Here is an 18602-nt window from a genome sequence, read left to right as displayed (position 1 = left end):
CTTCCTTACTGGCTTAGGGAAGTAGCTCCTGGGTGCATTCCCTGTCCAAAATGTACTAGGAGACCTTGTGGGTGGTGGTGGTGGTCGTGGTGGTGGTGGTGGTAGTGGTGTTTACAATGCTGGCGATGAAACCCAGGGCCTCATAAATGCAGGCAAGAACTCTCCCACTGAGCTATGGCCCGAACACTGGATATGACTGCTTTTTGTGTTCCAGAAAACATGACAGGAAGGGCTGGGCTCAGTAGTTAAGAGCACTGGCAGCTCTTCCAGAAGACCCAGGTTCAATTCCCAGCAACCACATGACAGGTCACAACTATCTGTAACTGCAGTTACAGAGGAGCTCACTCCCTCACACAGACATACATGCAGGCAAAACACCAATGCACATAAAAATAAAGCATTTTTTTTTTTAAAGTGACAAGAGTCCATACACACTAAAGCCTCATGACAGCCAGTCCATACATTGGACCCCAGTGTCTTGCTCCCCACCCCAACAGCCTTTCCCCCTCCCAGCCCTCTCCCCTCCACATACACAGTAGAACCCACCACCACCACCACCCGTTTCTCCTGCTAGCCTCCCAAGCCAGCCTGGAAACCGCCAGCAGCTCCTTGACCAGCAAGGCTAGAGCGAGACGACGCCTGCGCAGTGCCGGATATAAGGCGGGATCTGTTTCGGAGCCGCCCACCAGGCCGGCGGCGCGATGGCGGAGGAGGTGAGGTCGCGGGTGGGGAACGTTCCGCGTGGCGGGATCGCAGGCGCCGGGAGGCCAAGCTTCCTTGGGGCCTATCGCGGCGCTCGGTTCAGCGAGTCTCTTGGGTCTCACGACAGGTGAGCAGCCTGATGAAGGCTACGGTCTTGATGCGGCAGCCCGGACGTGTGCAGGAAATCGTGGGCGCCCTTCGCAGGGGCGGAGGAGACCGCCTGCAGGTACCGGGACGTGGGGTACGGCCGGGCCCGGCGGCGGGGGGATGCCTGCCCTGCGGCCTTCCCGCCAGCTGGGGTGCGAGCCTGCGCGCCGGGGGTGGTCATGGGCAAACAGATCGGCTCGCCTAGGGAAAACAGCCTAACCTGCGTCAATAAACCAGCTTTCAAAGTAGTCAGATGTGGTCACGCCGCCTGATTTAAGAAAGAACGTGAGTGGAGCTTGGCGGCCCCAATTCCCTAGGCTAGCCGGCTCCCCAAGAAGTCGAAGATGGGGCGATCCATAAAGGTCGCAAGGCACCTTAAGAAAGAGCCAATGCATTTGAGAAAGATGCCACTGAAAGTCACCACAGACTTGGGGAACTTTGCATTTCTCTGGGTTAACTCGTGTACCGACACGGGGTCTCTTCGTTCCTCACCTGTCTCTCTCGCCAGCCACGCGAAGGCTTTGCTGCAGCCTGGGCAGCAGCCTGGTTAGCCTTAAGCAGTTACCCCAAGCTTAGGCAAGGCCAGGTTAGACCGGTGCCTATTCAGCCACCCTGATATCTTCTTCCTTTTGTCTCTCAGGTGATTTCTGATTTTGATATGACCTTGAGCAGATTTGCTTACAATGGACAACGGTGCCCCTCATCCCACAGTAAGTCATGTGTCAGCCTTCCCCCGCAGGGCTCAAGCTGACTACTGCTAAGGAGCAAGTAAAGGGAATTTTTTTTTTTTTTTTCAGATATTCTGGATAATAGCAAAATCATCAGTGAGGATTGTCGCAAAGAGGTGGGTCAATCCCTTCTTTGCTCAAAATAGCTGTGGTAAAATAAATACATAAATACATAAAAAGGAAAGAAAATACCTGTGGTGTGCTTTGGGGGTTGAGCCACAGACTCAATGACAGAAATCTTAAGAAAGTTCATTCCCAGTGTGGAGGGCTGCGATCCCAGAGGCTGAAACAGGAGGATCACAAGCCCAGGGTCTGCCTGGCCTCCAGAAAGACTTCAAGGTTGTTTTGGACAATTTAGGAAGACTCTACGTCAAAATCGGTTTGTATGGCTGGACGTGGTGGCTCACTCCTGTAATCCCAGGGCTCAGGAGGCAGAGGCAGGTGGATCTCTGTGAGTTGGAGGCCAGCCTGGTCTACAAGGGAGTCCAGGATAGCCAAGGTTATACAGAGAAACCCTGTCTCAAAAACAAAACAAAACAAACGAAAGAAAGAAAGAGGCGGTTCCCAGCTGAGCAGCACTCAGGAGAGAGAAGCAGACCTCTGAGTTCAAAACCAGCCTGGTCTATATAGCAAGTCGCAGGCCAGCCAAGGCTACTCAGTGAGACCCTATCTCAAAAAGACAGGGTCCGGGATATATAGTTGAGAGTTAGCTCACTGGGCATGCGTGAAACTCTGGATTTGCTCTTCAGGTTTGCTGTCATTTGTTTTTAATTATAACTTTTTAAGTTGTTATGGTAAGGTAGATTTAGTTTTATTAGGTTTGTTTTTATTATCTTAAAGTGTGTGTGTGTGTGTGTGTGTGTATGAGAGAGAGGGAGACAGACAGACAGACAGAGACAGAGATGGGGGTGGTCCATATGCATGCAGATGTCCTTGAAGGAAGAAAAAGAAGGAGAGAGAGAGAGGTACAGATGCTTGCAGGTGTCCTTGGAGGCCAGAGGAGCTGGATCCCCTGGAACTAGAGTTACAGATGTGTGTGAATTACCTCATGTGGGAGCTGGGAATCGAACTCAGGTCCTCTGGAAGAGCAGTATGTGCTCTTATAACTGTTGAGCCATCTCTCCAACCCCTAGATCTGGTTGTAATACATCAGGACAGCTGGGCATGGTAGCACATGACTTTAATCCCAGCACTGGGGAGGCCAGCCTGGACTACAAAGCGAGTCCAGGACAGTCAAGGCTATACAGAGAAACTCTTGTCTCGAAAAACAAAACAAAACAAAAAAAACCCGGGCGTAGTGGTGCACACCTTTAATCCCAGCACTTGGGAGGCAGAGGCAAGCGGATTGCTGTGAGTTCGAGGCCAGCTTGGTCTACAAAGCGAGTCCAGGACAGCCAAGGCTACACAGAGAAGCCTTGTCTTGAACTCCACCCTACCCCACCCCCTGCCGCCAAAAAAAAAAAAAAAAGAAAGAAAAGCTAAACCCATCAGGACAGCCTTTCCTCTTGGCTGAGACACGCTGATGGGTGGTGATTCATATGTGAACACTGTTTACTGCCAGCTTTGGAGTTTGCACGAAACTTAAATGCTCTATTTTACATGAACAACCCTCTACTCCCGAAAGTAGACCGAGATCATACTGCTGTCACTGTTCAACGTGAGAAAACAGGTGCTGAAAGAGGTTGAGCTGTTGACTCTGTTTCTTATCAATTAAACTTTATTATGCAACCCAACTAGCTTATAAAAGAAGGAAAAAGGTTAAAGGGACGAAAGAGTGAACCTTCCGGTAGCCGTTCCACGGGACGGATCCTTAGGTGTCTCTCTGGCCGGCGTGCTGATCCAGCTTGTCCGCTGCTCCTGCACCCTCTCCCTGCAGCCGACTTTGTTTTTCTCTCTTCCCCAACTCCCTCAGTCACGTGGGGAGGACCGGCTCCTTCTCCCGGTGAGGGTCCATTAGAAAGACAATAGACCAGGTGGGGTTCCCAGGTCTGCTTCCAGAATTCCAAACCCAGGATGGCTCCACTCAGTCTGTCACAAGCTATTCATGGGGTGCCCAAGGGTAAAGCCCACCAAGACTGCTCCCACTTGTGACAAAGCTTACTCCTTCCCACACATCCCCCTTCTCTTTAAAAAAAAATCAAGAACTATAAACACACATATACATATATACATAATCATCAGGTATCAAGTATATAACCAAGTCTTTTTATATTAGTTAACCTGAGAAAAAATATTTTACTATTTTACCAAAGAGAGTCCCTTTTTTTTTTTTTTTTTTTTCATGAGAAATTTCAATTATCCATCTATAAAGGTGTTTTTAATTCTTAAACTAAAGCTTCTAGTAACACTGTGGCTATCTAGTCTTCAATCCCATCAGAGATCCAAGAAGGAAAATCTATCTAATAAAGGATGTGCTGGCAGGCAACTTTCAAGTTGCATAGGACAGAGAGAGCAGACTGCCTGGATATTCACCGAAGTCTCTCCTTCGGCCCAAAACATCCAACAAACTGCTTTTTGAAGCAGGAAATCCGACGGTCCGGTCCATCTAGTCTCTTCAAAGCTGGATAGTCAACTTTTCAGCATCACTGTTGATCATTGCAGCCAGTCAGCCTGTCATCAGCAGTAGAGATAAGAGCATTTTCTCTGTCCAGTGACCATTCTGTCACCTGCGTCTCTTGAAGCCCCCATCTTCAGTGATGCAAATGGAGAAGCGGCCAGGAGTAGATGTCTCTCTCTGTCAGGAAAGCCCTCATCTTTAAATGCCATATTCTGTGGATCTCTGAAGAGTTTGAAAACCAACTCTATCTATTCCTACAGTTAGCTACTATTCCTTTGGAGACATCTACAAGAAATTAAACAAACCTGTTCTATGACAAAGTAAGTTAGTATTTAGTAGGATTTTTTTATAACTAAATATCAACTTTTATCCCCAATCTTCCTGAACAGTTTTTCCTAAGACATTAGTGGTACATGAATAATACATTAAATAAACATTGAATAAAATGAACTTAAGTTTCTAACATACAATATATAATATTTTGTCAACATATAACATACAATACATAAGACAAAAATGAAAGACAATATACAATTTAAATTTTTAAGTCTTAAATTTCCATCAATCAAAAGTCTTAAATTTTCTTCAATCTACAATACCAATGTAAGATTTTTGAAGTTAGTAGATTCAATAATCTACTTTTAGTCTACAAACATGTGTCCTCCCTTCCTTCCCCCCTTTCCCTTAATATTAAAAGGGATAGAAAGTAAGAGAGAAAGAAAGATAGAAGAAAGAAACCCCCAAATGAACGTTTATTAATTGTAACTAACCCCGTTAGGCAAAGATGAGCATTGGTAACCCACCAAAAACACCCACTCCACCTACTGGGAATGGGGGCGTCGTGTTTTCAAAATTACTTTATGCTGTTTCGGAGAAAAATCTTTTTCGGGTACCCTAGAAAAATAATATATTGGCCAAGTGTTGGAAAAGCTAGCTGTTTTTGTCCAGTCCTTTTGGGATCGATCCTTTTGGCTAGCCGATTTATTGTTAATATGCATGCAAATTCGGGAAGAAGCAGTAGTGCCAGTGGCAGAAGTTCGATCTTCATAATTGTCTTGTTTTTTGCTCTGAAAGTAAACAGACTTTTGAAATCATTAATATGGATGTTAGTACATGTATAATTTTTCAAGGAAACATCAGTTGAGGCACCTTGCTCAAGATGCCAGAGGCATGCTGTTGAGGTTAAATCACCCATGCTGCCTGCTTTGTCTACAGCCTTGTCCTGCTTTTTGCAAATACAGGGCTTTATAACCCTCAGCACCATTTTGCTCAGGTACATGTCTTACAGTGACTGGAAAAGCTGAAGGTGTCTGGGCGACTGTGGAGGTATCCTCCACTGGGACATTTACTTCCAAAGACCTTTTGGTCGGTCTAGCTTCCTTTGCCTCTGGTTTCTGACCTTCTCCATCCTTTTTAACCACAGGTGCCTTCTGCTTTTCCAACCCTTCCAGTTTTTTCTGCATTTTGTCCATTTGTTCAGTCAAGTCAGTAATTCTTTCTAAAAGGATAGAGCTTATTGACTCTTCCGGCTTTTCTATGTCATTAGCCTTTCTTTTAATCCTTCTAAACATGAAATATTGTAATAAAAGGACAATGAAAAAACAGAGAATTCCCTCTAAGTATAATGCAGGAAAAAGTTTTGCAACAGCAGTTGCAACTTTGCTGATACCCTGAAACAGCATTTCTATACCTTCGAATACTGACTCTTCCTCCGTACCCTTAGGGACTGTGGAACCCATCGGGCCCCACGTTGGGCGCCAGATGTTGACTCTGTTTCTTATCAATTAAACTTTATTATGCAACCCAACTAGCTTATAAAAGAAGGAAAAAGGTTAAAGGGACGAAAGAGTGAACCTTCCGGTAGCCGTTCCACGGGACGGATCCTTAGGTGTCTCTCTGGCCGGCGTGCTGATCCAGCTTGTCCGCTGCTCCTGCACCCTCTCCCTGCAGCCGACTTTGTTTTTCTCTCTTCCCCAACTCCCTCAGTCACGTGGGGAGGACCGGCTCCTTCTCCCGGTGAGGGTCCATTAGAAAGACAATAGACCAGGTGGGGTTCCCAGGTCTGCTTCCAGAATTCCAAACCCAGGATGGCTCCACTCAGTCTGTCACAAGCTATTCATGGGGTGCCCAAGGGTAAAGCCCACCAAGACTGCTCCCACTTGTGACAAAGCTTACTCCTTCCCACATTGAGCAGTTTGTCCCAGGGTCATTCAGTTGAGTTGCAGATCTTGGCTGTGTAGAGACTTTGTCCCAAGCTCTTGCCACTGTGGTGTGCCATGTCCTTGGTGACGAAACTCTTTGGTAAGGGAAGGGATAGGGAGAGTGTTCTGAGTGAGTGTTCATTTATTTCTGTGAGGTTTGCCAAAATATTGAGAAGCCACCTCTGGTGTACTTGACTCCAAGCTTTTGCCCTAAGTGGCCCCTTACTGGAATGGAGCTAGGCTAGGCTCTTCTTATGCATTGCTGGGCTCATTCTTTTTTTTTTTTTTTTTTTAATTTATTTATTCTTGTTACATCTCAATGGTTATCCCATCCCTTGTATCCTCCCATTCTTCCCTCCCTCCCATTTTCCCCTTACTCCCCTTCCCTATGACTGTGCCTGAGGGAGACCTCCTCCCCCTTTATATGCTCATAGGGTATCAAGTCTCTTCTTGGTAGCCTGCTGTCCTTCCTCTGAGTGCCGCCAGGCCTCCCCATCCAGGGGACATGGTCAAATATGAGGCACCATAGTACGTGTGAAAGTCAGACCCCACTCTCCACTCAACTGTGGAGAATGTCCTGTCCATTGGCTAGATCTGGGTAGGGGTTTGAAGTTTACGGCCTGTATTGTCCTTGGCTAGTGCCATAGTTTGAGCGGCTGGGCTCATTCTTGAACGTAACTCTGTCACTTAGCTCTTTATCAGACACTAAAGATGCCTGCTAACTGGGGTATTTGTATCTTGTGTTGGTTGATGCTTCCTGTGGTTGGTTTTGTTCAGGCTCTCGTGAAGCCTCAGCTGTCCTGGAACTTGCTATGAAGCTAAGGCTGGCCTTGAATTCCCCTTCCTCCTGCCTTTGGTACCACTCTGTCTTGCCTAGGTTTTTGTTTTGTTTTGTGAGACTGGGAATTGAACCCGAGGCCTTCCAAGACTCTTAATGGGATTAGTTGTTGTGAAGATGGGCAGTGACAAGAGGCTGCACTCTACTAGATGGGCTGTACCCCTGACTAAGGCTCTTAAGGCATTTCCAGACTATTCTGCCCGTGAGACCTTGTCTTGAAAAGAGAAAGAATTAGGGCCGGGCATGGTGGCGCACGCCTTTAATAGTCTCAAGACAACATGGTGTCTATTAAGATTCCTGACTCAGTCAATTCTTATTTTTTTCCCTGGGGAGTCTTACTGACTGGTTCTGCATGACATATGATCCCTGAAGTAGCCGTCCCAAGTGTCAAAAGCCCTGGTTTCCTAGAAAGAAACCATGGCTAAAAGAGGCCCATGCAGATGCTCTGAACTTAACTAATGGTGACATTGATGGAATTGTCACCAGTGTGCTATGTCCCTAACTCCAATCTGCAAATTCTACCTTATGATCCTTTGTCATGTGGCGGCAGTCCAACCCAGGGCCTCAAGCTTGCCGAGCAAGTGTCCGACCACTGCACCAGGCCCCATGACCTACTTTACCAGCTGTATCTGTGTATATTCTTTCATATAGTTTTCTGTTTTGAGTTAATTTTTATTTTAATGTGTGTGTGGATGTTTTGACTGTGTATATGTCTGTGCACTATATCCACGCAGCGCTGACAGAGCCCTGGAAATGGCATTATAGAGGGTTGTTAGCCACCCTGTGGGTGCTGGGAAGAGCATCCAGTGCTCCAATGACTGAGTCACACACACCTTTCTTTCTTTCTTTCTTTCGTTTTTTGAGTCAGGGTTTCTCTGTGTAGCCTTGGCTGTCCTGGGCTCACTTTGTAGACCAGCTCGCCTCGAACTCAAAGAGATCCATCTGCCTCTGCCTCCCAAGTGCTGGGATTAAAGGCGTGCACCACCATGCCCAGCCCTAATTCTTTCTCTTTTTTAAGACAAGGTCTCACTATGTAGACAAAGATGACTTTAAATCTCAAAGATCCCCCTGTCTCTTTCTGCCTTCCATGTGCTGGGACTAAAGGTGTGCACCATAGTGCCTGGTGGTTTATTTATGTATATAAATGTTTTGCCTGCCTATATATACATGTGTGTTATGTTTGTGCCAGGTGCTCACAAAGTCAGAAAATGGCATCATGCCAGACATGGTGGCGCATACTTTTAATCAAAGCACTTGGGAGGCAGAGGCCGGTAGGTCTCTGAGTTTGAGGCTAACCTGGTCTACATAATGAATTCCATGACAGTCATGACTACACAGAGAAACCCTGTCTTAGAAAAAAGCAAGCAAACTAGAAAGGAAGAAGGAAAGGAAGGAAGGAAGGCATCATATGCCCTGGAACTGGAGTTACAGATGGTTGTGAGCCACCATGCCAGTGCTGGGAATTGGACTCCAGTCTACCACAAGAACAGACAGTGCTCTTAACCTCTGAGCCATCTCTCCAGCCCATGTTTTTTGAACCAGTTCTCCTGTAGCTCTGGCTAGCCTCAAACTTGCTATGTAGCTAAAGATGACTTTGAACTTCTAAATCCTCCTGCCTCCATCTCTCAAGGGTAGGACTATTGGCCTGTGCCATCACACCCTAATGTGTTCTTGTGTGTGCCTGGGGGACAAAACCCGGGTCCACATGCATGCTAAGGCAAGCAGTCCAGTGAACTGCTTCTCTCTTCCCCTGGGTTGTTACTTAGGTGTCTGACTCACCGACTAGTTTTTATTACTCTTATTTTATGTGTACAAGTGTTTTGCCTGTGTGTATGTCTGTACCCTACATGCATGCCTGGTGCCCCCTGATTTCAGAACAGGTGTCAGATCCTCTAGGACTAAAGTATAGACAGTTGTAAGCCGCATACGGTTGCTAGGAATTGAACCCTGGTCCTCTACAATAGCAGCAAGTGCTTTAGCAATAGCAGCTGAAGTAGCTCTTGTTTTTTGTTTTTTTGTTTTTCGAGACAGGGTTTCTCTGTGTAGCCGTGGCTGTCCTGGACTCGCTTTGTAGACCAGGCTGGCCTCGAACTCACAGCGATCTGCCTGCCTCTGCCTCCCGAGTGCTGGGATTAAAGGCATGCGCCACCACGCCCGGCTCCTGAAGTAACTCTTTAGCCCCCGTTGATTTTGTAGTGCTGAGGTAAGCTCTCTACCAATGAGCTACCTCCCCACTCTCATTTCCCTGCCTCTGTGTGTATATGTGTGTGTAGATATAGATTTTTAAAAAGGATTTATTAAGTATACAGTGTTGTGCCTGCATGTACACCTGCACACCAGAAGAGGGCACCAGATGGTTGTGAGCCACCATGTGGTTGCTGGGACTTGAACTCAGGACCTCTGAGCCATCTCTCCAGCCCTAGATAGAGATTTTGAGACCAAATTTTATTATGTAGCTTGGACTTGTTTCTGTAGCCCAGGCTATCCATCTGTCATCCTCCTGTCTCCTCCTCCTGAGTGCAGGGGTTACAAGCACAGGCCATAGAGTCCAGCTCATGTTGAGGGATCTTAGGCCTCATTGTTAGGGTGGGTGCGGAGGAGCGATAGGCCCTGAGAATGCAGCCACACTGCCCACTGTGTACAGTAGGCAAGTGTGAGCAGTTGAAAAGCTTGAGGAGAAAGCTGAGTTTCACAAACGGTGTGTACCCCCCATGTGACAATTTGAAGAAACACCTCTTACACGGCTCCATTCTTGAGGTGATTTTCTAATTATTGGGGCCAGTGTGATGTACACTCACAGCTTTTCTCCTTATTGGCTATCCCAGCTCATGGCGCTCTTTCACCACTATTACCCCATTGAGATTGACCCACACCGGACCATCAAAGAGAAGCTCCCTCACATGGTGCAGTGGTAAGTGGCGCTGACAAGAAAGAGCTCCTGCCATTGCTGGCATTACAGGCGTGCATGCCCGGCTTTAAACTGCAAAATTCTGATAGAAATAAACACCTTTAACCTTGGCACATGCACATCGTGCCAACACTTGGGTGGTGGGAACAGGAAGACCAGGATTGCTCTTGGCTACATAGGAAGTTGAAGTCTAGCCTGTGCTATATAAGACCGAGTTAAAAAAACAAAACCTAGACCGGGTGTGGTTGCACACGCCTTTAATCCTCGCACTCTGGAAGCTGAGGCAGGCAGATCGCTGTGAGTTCGAGGCCAGCCTGGTCTACAAAGCGTGTTCAGGACAGCCAAGGCTACACAGAGAGACCCTGTCTTGGAAAACCAAAACAAAAAACAAAAACACCAAAACCTAGGCAGGGTGGTGGTGTGTTGTTCTGTGTTCGGTGCAGTGGCGGGCCTGGGCCCCACGTCCATTGGTCAGTCCAGGTGCTGCTTGCCTCTGGACAAGAACGGACAGACCTCAAGATCAAAGGTCCCAAAGCCCTGTTTCTTGCTCAGGGACAGATTAGAATGCTCAGGGGTAAGGCTTGTGGTCTGGGCATTAAGCCATGTTCCAGCCTCTCCAGCTGAGGTGGAAAATGAGTTTCCACGCCGGGTGTTACAGTTAGCTCCTTTTAGAATGAGACTGCAGGTCTCCAAAGGCAGTAGAGACTCAGAGCTTCATAAGTTGGAACCACTGTGCCAAGCACAGCAGCGGAAGCAGGCGGATGTCCGAAACCTGCTGGCAGACAGGGTGAGATGCAGGCCGGGTGATGCTTCACAGGGGGTCAGCACCAAGCTATTGGCAGTGGTTGAGCAGGCCCTAGTGGCTGCAAAGGTAGTTCCATCATTGCTGCCTGACCACCAGGCGTCCAGCGGTAGTACACTCCCCCCCCCCCCCCCGAATAAATGGAGCCTCAAGACAGTCATGGTAGAGGAATGGTAAGCAAGAGAACATGAGCCCGGGCACCAGCATTTGATTGTCTTTTTGTTTTGTTTTTTAGAGACAGAGTTTCTCTGTGTAGCCTTGGCTGCCCTGGACTTGCTTTGTAGACCGGGCTGGCCTCGAACTCGTAGCGATCCGCCTGCCTCTGCCTCCCGAGTGCTGGGGTTAAAGATGTGCACCACCACCGCCTGGCTTGGGCACGAGCTTTGAGAGCACCTCCCCCCAACACACACACACTCCCTGCAAGCCAGCCAGCTTTTATTTATAAACCTTGGGCAGTGGGGAGGGGTCTTGGGGGATGAAGGTCTGATTTGCTAGAGCTGAGGGCGCCAGGATACTTCATCTACATGCAGTGGTACAGTGACTCATTCATACGCAGTTAACACGGGGCCCTATCATAGCCTTAACTACCCTGTGTGTAAGGGGATGACTTGTAGGACTTTGTGACACCCCTTACAAAATATAGGGTTACCAGATCAGGTGGAGTGAGAGCCCCGCTAAGAAACAGAGTCCATTTTCATAGACCGAGTGCGAAATGGCTAGTCTAAGAAGTCAGAACTTCAACCGTATCCCACAGAGACCCACAGTGGTGGCGCACACCTTTAAATCCCAGCACTTGGGAGGCAGAGGCGGGTGGATCTCTGTGAGTTTGAGGCCAGCCAGGTCTACAAAGAGAGTTCTAGGATAGCCAGAGCTATCACACAGAGAAATCCTATCTCAGAAAACAAAAGCAAAAAACCAAAACCTAGCTTCCCTGGGCAGAGGGAAGGAGTCAGATTATTTCTGGCCTCCCCAGTCCACTGCACGTCCCTTGCTTCCCTCTCCTCTCCACTTTCTTCTAAGGATGGCTTGAAATTCCTCAGCAGATGGCTCTGGGGAACAGACTGTGCTCCCTCTTGCACTGGGTGCTGCCAGAGGGGACAAGGGACAGGACACTCGGTTTCCTGGGGTGACTGAGACTTGGGGTTTGTGGGTTCTCTGTTCCTAGGTGGACCAAAGCCCATAATCTGCTATGCCAGCAGAAGATTCAGAAATCCCAGATAGCACAGGTGGTTGGAGAGTCCACTGCGATGCTCAGGTAAGCTCCTGGCTGTAATGTAAAATATTTCCACCACGCTAGCCCAAGCAGCTGTGCGGCTGGGGTGTGGCTCCCTGGTCTAGTACTTGCCTGGTATCGGAGGCCTGTGAACTCCATCCGTGGTATCAAAAAATGAAAATGAAAGCCAGTCTAAAACTGTCTCACCGAGGCATAGGGGGCTGGGGAGGGTTGAGCAGATTCTGGGTAAATAGGAGGAAAGGTGGTAACCCTGGGCAGCCTTTCACCTCAGTGGGATGCTGTGCACACTGGCCATAGCGTCATCTCCTAGACTTCAACTTCTTCTTCTTCTTTTTTTGGTTTTTTGAGACTGGGTTTCTCTGTGTAGTCTTGGCTGTCCTGGACTCGCTTTATAGACCAGGCTGGCCTCGAACTCACAGCGATGCGCCTGCCTCTGCCTCCCAAGTGCTGGGATTAAAGGCGTGTGCCACCACGCCTGGCTGGCATTCTTTTTTAAAAGGAACATTTAGATTGTGTGTGCGTATTGTAATTAAATATAATATAATATAATATAATGAGAGAAAGAGACAAGGTGTTCTTGTATTTATTTATTTAGACAAAAAGGAAAAGTAAAAATATTCCTTGCCTGAGGTTCTGAGGAGATGGCCTGGTTGGTAAAGCTCTTGCTTCTCAAGCATTCAGGGTTGAGTTCCACCCCAACCCTCACATAAAAAGTGGGGTGTGGTAGGAGTTTGTAACCCCAACACTGGGGAAGTACAGATAGGCAAATCCCTGGGGGTAACTGGCCAGCCAGCCTCGCCTAACCAGTTAGCCACAGATCCCAGTGAGAGACTTTGTCTGTAAACAAGCTGAGAGTCAGTGAGACGGCTCAGTGGGTAACATCGTTATCATGCAAGTTGACTACTGTACCCATGTGAAGGTGGAAAGAGGAAACCGACTCCGTGAAGTTGTTCGTGGACCTCCATATGTGCCACAGTGCATCTGGGCCCGTAAACAAAGCAAGAACAACTACGTTTTCAGAAATAAGTGAATGCTTATTAATCCCTTTAATCCCAGCACTCAAGAGGCAGAGGCAGGTGGATCTCTGAGTTCGAGGCTAGCCTGTTCTACAGAGTAAGTTCCAGATCAGCCAGGGCTACACAGAGAAACCCTGTTCCAACAAAACAAAACAACAATAACAAAGATGAATGGCTCCTGAGGAAGGACACTCAAGGTTGACCTCTGGCCTCCACACTTAGGTCACAGGTAGACGTATAACCTATACATACACACACACATGCGCGCGCGTGCATGAATACATGTGTGTGCATATGCTCTACACACATACAATAATAATAATAATAATAATAATAATAATAATAATAATAATAATAATAATAATAATAATAATAATAAGTAGCCTGGGCTGGGCTTCGTGGCGCATGCCTTTAATCCCAGCACTGGGGAGGCAGAGGTAGGCGGATTACTGTGAGTTCAAGGCCAGCCAAGGCTACACAGAGAAACCCTGTCTTGAAAAAAAAAAAAACCCTATAGTCCAAGTAGAAAGTAAAGAGCAGGGCCAGGGCCTTCACGGGCGTTTGGTCTCTTTGCAGGGAGGGCTATAAGACGTTCTTCGACACGCTCTACCAGAACAACATTCCTCTTTTCATCTTCTCGGCTGGCATTGGTGATATCCTGGAAGAAATTATCCGCCAGATGAAAGTGTTCCACCCCAACATCCACATTGTGTCCAACTACATGGATTTCAGTGAGGATGTAAGCCACGTCTCTGGCCGGGCTGGGGAGAGAGGAGGGTGGGCTGCCACTCCAGGGTGCCTTCCGCTTGGCCAGCTGGCCTCCTTGCCCTCCCGTGGGCATTATTTAGCCCCTTCATCTTCTTTCTTTCTTTGAGACAAGAGTCTTGCTACATTACTCAGGCTGGCCTGCAGTTCCCAAGCTCAGTCATTCCTCTGGCCTTGGCGTCCTGAATGGATGGATTACTGTAGGTGTGAGTCAAGGCGCTTGCCTTCATGGGTAACTTTTTTCTTTTTTTCTTTTTGAGACAGGGTCTTTCTGTAGAGCCCTGGCTATATAGAAACTAACTGTGTAAATCAGACTAGCCTCAAATTCACAGAGAAGCACACCTGCCTCTGCCCCCCAACACCCCCAACCCATCCCCCAGTGCTAGGACTGGAGCTTTCACCACCACCACACCCAGCCTGTGTGTTACTTTAAGCAGATCTAGAGTCGGCTCTGTCACAGAGTCCTCCTTTGTAGCCCACCATAGCCCTGTGACACCATCCTAGTTTGTGTATCACCCTGTTTACCAAAGGGCTTACACTTGGACTTGTACATTGAGAGTCAACTTCCTCCCAGTGGGCAGGCTTGGTGGTACCCATCCTTAATCCCAGCACCTGCGAGGTAGAGGTAGCAGTAGCAGGCTCAAAAGTTCAAAGCCAGCCTCCCGTGCATCATAAGTTCAGATTCACTGGGCTACGGGAGACCCCGTCTCAAACAAACAAAAATGTCACTCGTAATGGCCTATAGCCAAGTGCTAACCCACATGTGACCCAGACAGAGAACATATTTTTCAGGTGGGAATCTAACCCTGGCCTTGTAGGCAGACACTCTTATCTCCCAGTTGCCCCTGCATCCTAACTGGGCAGCTTTTGTATTGTAGGCTTCCACCAGGACGGAGGATCAGTAATAACCTGATGGCCATTATTTAAAAAAGGAATTTCAAGCTGGGCGTGGTGGCACACGCCTTTAATCCCAGCACTCAGGAGGCAGAGGCAGCTGGATCACTGTGAGTTCGAGGCCAGCCTGGTCTACAAAGCGAGTCCAGGACAGCCAAGGCTACACAGAGAAACCCTGTCTCGAAAAACCAAACAAAACAAAAAACAGGAGTTACAAAGTTCTCCTCCAAAAGGCCAAGTGGTTTGGACCTGGTGGCACAGTCCTATGACTCCAGCTGTTTAGAAAGCTTAAGGCAAGAAGATTGAAATCCAAGCCCTGCTGCCTCCTTGAGCTACAGAACAGACTTCATGGTGGTCCTAGAAAGGCTGGATAGAAAAAGATGTGTCTCACAGTGAAACCTGGAGGCAGATGCACACCTTTAATCCCAGCACTTAGGAGCAGAGGCAGGGGGAGCTCTGTGAGTTTGAGGCCAGCCTGGTCTACATAGTGAGCCAGAGCTATATGTAGTGAGATCCTGTTTCAAAAAAGGAAAGGGAAGCAGGGGAGGAGGAAGAAAGAAAGAAAAGGAAAAAAGAAAAGAAAGAGGGCATCATGGCATACGCCTTTAATCCTTGCACTTAGACACGAGATCATTGGACCCGAGTTCAAAGCCAGCTAGAGCTACATAAAGAAACCCTGTCTCAAAAGAAAAAGTTAGGAGCGTGGCTCAGTGGTACATTATTGCTTGTACGTCTAAGGCCCTGGCCTAAATCTTCGCACTTTGTAAGAGGCAAGCTATGCATACGTAGGCTTTTGTGGGCAGCCCTCTGTTGCACCTCCTGTCAGCTTTGCCATCACCACCCAGAATGCAGCCAAAGGCAAGGCGCAAAGAAATGAGTCCAGCTGGGTTTTATGAAAACGTTTAGAAGAACAGACCAAAGCCCACCCTAGTTTTTCAGCTTTGCCATTGTCTGTCTTTGGGAATCCCTCCTCCTCTTTCCCCCTATGCCCCCCACCCCCACAACGGAAAGTGTGCTGGCTGGGTGGGTCCAGCCGGCTAGCTATGTCTTGTCATGGTGGTTTAGGGTTTCCTGCAAGGCTTCAAGGGCCAGCTTATCCACACCTACAACAAGAACAGCTCCGTGTGTGAGAACTCCAGTTACTTCCAGCAGCTTCGGGACAAGACCAACATCCTTCTGCTTGGCGACTCCATAGGGGACCTCACTATGGCTGACGGGGTCCCTGGGGTGCAGAACATTCTCAAGATTGGCTTCCTGAATGACAAGGTAGGCGGTGGCTGGTCTTCCCCTCTGGCTTCCACGCGGACCCCTTTTCACACACTTTTGAACACCTCTCGTATGCTAGATAGGGTGGGAAGTATTAGGGCCACAGAGGAGCGACGTAAGGCATGTTCTCCATTTTGCTTTCTCCTTTTCTCTCTCTTTGTCGGAGGAGAGGGGGTGAAACAGGAATTTGTGTATCCCAGCTAGACTCAAACTGTGTAGTTGAGGCTGACCTTGACCTTCTGAGCATCTTGCCTCGACCTCCCAAATGCTGGGATTACATGCATATGCCATCAATTTGTGTTCTCTCTCTCTCTCTTGATGGCTGTGTGTGTGTGTGTGTCTGTGTGCTTGCTGGTGAAGGAACAGAACACTGACCTGACAGATGCCAGGTAAGTGCTCTGTCACTGAGTTGCATCCTGAAGCCTCAGCACACTACTGTATGCTTTGCACTGGGCCTGTACCAGGACTTGGAAGAAAAGTGTCCCTCCAGCCTGTCATCTGAGCAAGCACGTGTGGCTTTGTGCTAGTATCTTTCAGGCCCCATTCTAGTCACACAAATACTGCTAACCTATTTAACCCTCACTGTAGTGCTTTGTGTAATGACTCCTTGGGTTTTCTTGGGGTTTGGGGAACTAATTTTTTGTTTCTTTGTTTGTTGGTTTTCTTTTTCTTTTAAAAAAAAAAAATTATTTATTTATGTTTTATGTACACCAGAAGAGGGATTCGGATTCTGTTACAGATGGTTGTGAGCCACTATGTGGTTGCTGGAAATTGAACTCAGGACCTCTGGAAGAGCAACCAGTGCTCTTCACCTCTGAGCTATCTCTCCAGCCTGTTTGTTATTTTTCAAGACAGTTTCTCTGTGTAGCCCTGACTGTCCTGGAACTCACTCAGAAGTCCCGGCTGGCCTTGAACTCACAGAGATCTTACTATCTCTGCCTCTGCAGCACTGGGATTAAAGGTGTACCCAGCCTTGTTGCCAGTCTGACTCATACCTTGAAAGCCTGACTGAGATGGGAGAGGCCAGGGTTGAAGGCATGATTCTATAAAAGGAAACAAAAGCAACAGAGACTGACAGGTATGGACAGAACACAGGCCAGAAGGGCTCAGAGAAGGTATCTGTCAGGGTAGACCCAGCTAGCAGAGGCTGGAGCCCAGCGGATGCCAGGGCCATATAAAAGAGCTCTTCAGGACATGGCTGTTACACAGAGACACCCTGTCTCAAACAAACAAACAAACAAACAAACAAAACAAAAATAGTTCTTACTGTGTGGTTGACACTGGCCAAGTGTTTGCTGTGGCAGCTCTTGCCCCTCATTTGCCTGCCTGTGTCCCTATAACCTTGAACTCAGGCTTTCAAGAGAGAGAGCTGGGGGTGGGGTGGGGGGGGTAGTTGCATACCTCTACCCCAGGCCCTGAGGGACCTGAGAGTAAAAGATGCAAAGAGGGGCACTCGAGGGACCTGGACCTGCTTCCCTGGGCAGGTGGAGGAGCGGCGGGAGCGTTACATGGACTCCTATGACATTGTGTTAGAGAGGGACGAGACGCTGGACGTGGTCAACGGGCTGCTGCAGCACATCCTGCGCCAGGGGGACTGCGTGGAGCTCCAGGGCTCCTAGGACGAAGGCTCGGGCCAGACCCTGCAGGCAGCGATGAGGGGGGAGCGCCTGCCCACGAAGCTACCTCTGAGCACAGAAGTCCAGGGCAGACAGGAGCTGCTGGGCTACCCCTCACCCCTGATGCCTTCCACTTGCCTTTGCCTCCCTCCTGCCTGGAAGAGGCTTGAAGGAGGCCCCGCCTGTGGGAAGGCAGCGAGCGTGCTTCCAAGTGAACTGTGGACCGCTTCTGTGGCTCCTCTGGTCCAAGGATTCTTTCTAAGAACGTTTTCAGAGCTGGAATACAGATATCTGTGTTGAAGCACCTTCCTGGCATGAGGAGAGGGCCCTGGGTTCCGTCCCCAGCACTGTATTTTTTTTAAAAAAAAAAAGAAAAAGTAAAACTGTGTATCAGACAAATATGTGTGAATCAGATGAAATTTAAAAAATAAGCTGGGAAGCCCGGGCGTGGTGGCGCACACCTGTAATCCTAGCACCCAGGAGGCAGAAGCAGGCAGATCAATGTGAGTTCAAGGCCAGCCTGGTCTACAGAGTGAGTTCCAGCCAAGGCTACACAGAGAAACCCTATCTTTAAAAACAAAACCAAACAACCAAACACACTAATTAAAAAAAAAAAAAGTGGAGCCGGGTATGGTGGAGCACACCTTTAATCCCAGCACTTGGGAGGCAGAGGCAGGCAGATTGCTGTGAGTTCGAGGCAAGCCTGGTCTAGAGTCCAGGACAGCCAAGGTTATATAGAAAAACCCTGTCTCGAGTCCCCCTTCCCCCGCAAAAAAGGTAGAAAGAGACTGCCAAGGACAGTGGAACTCAACACTGGTCTACACACGCACACACGTGAACAGACACACAATAAATACCCTCTCCACTGGGCCCACTGAAAGACCACTCTCAAGGCCTTCAGTTTAACCTTTTATTGACACAAAAGAAA

General features: G+C 48.2%; 1 protein-coding gene across 1 annotated transcript; it reads left to right on the top strand.

Moving 5' to 3' along the window:
* The first annotated feature begins 607 nt into the window (after positions 1-607).
* Nt5c3b (5'-nucleotidase, cytosolic IIIB) lies at positions 608-17713 on the top strand. Its single transcript, XM_051158612.1, has 9 exons — positions 608-718; positions 835-928; positions 1490-1559; positions 1647-1693; positions 9999-10084; positions 12049-12138; positions 13710-13872; positions 15858-16058; positions 17543-17713. Exons 1-9 carry the CDS (start codon positions 702-704, stop codon positions 17675-17677), a joined length of 903 nt encoding a protein of 300 aa, XP_051014569.1. The 5' UTR covers positions 608-701; the 3' UTR covers positions 17678-17713.
* The last annotated feature ends 889 nt before the right edge of the window (positions 17714-18602 follow it).

The sequence above is a fragment of the Acomys russatus genome, chromosome 16 (assembly GCF_903995435.1).
Source record: "Acomys russatus chromosome 16, mAcoRus1.1, whole genome shotgun sequence".
Classification (NCBI taxonomy): Eukaryota; Metazoa; Chordata; class Mammalia; order Rodentia; family Muridae; genus Acomys; species Acomys russatus.
The sequence above is the reverse complement of the archived record's forward strand: the minus strand, read 5'-3'. Positions and strand labels throughout refer to the sequence as shown.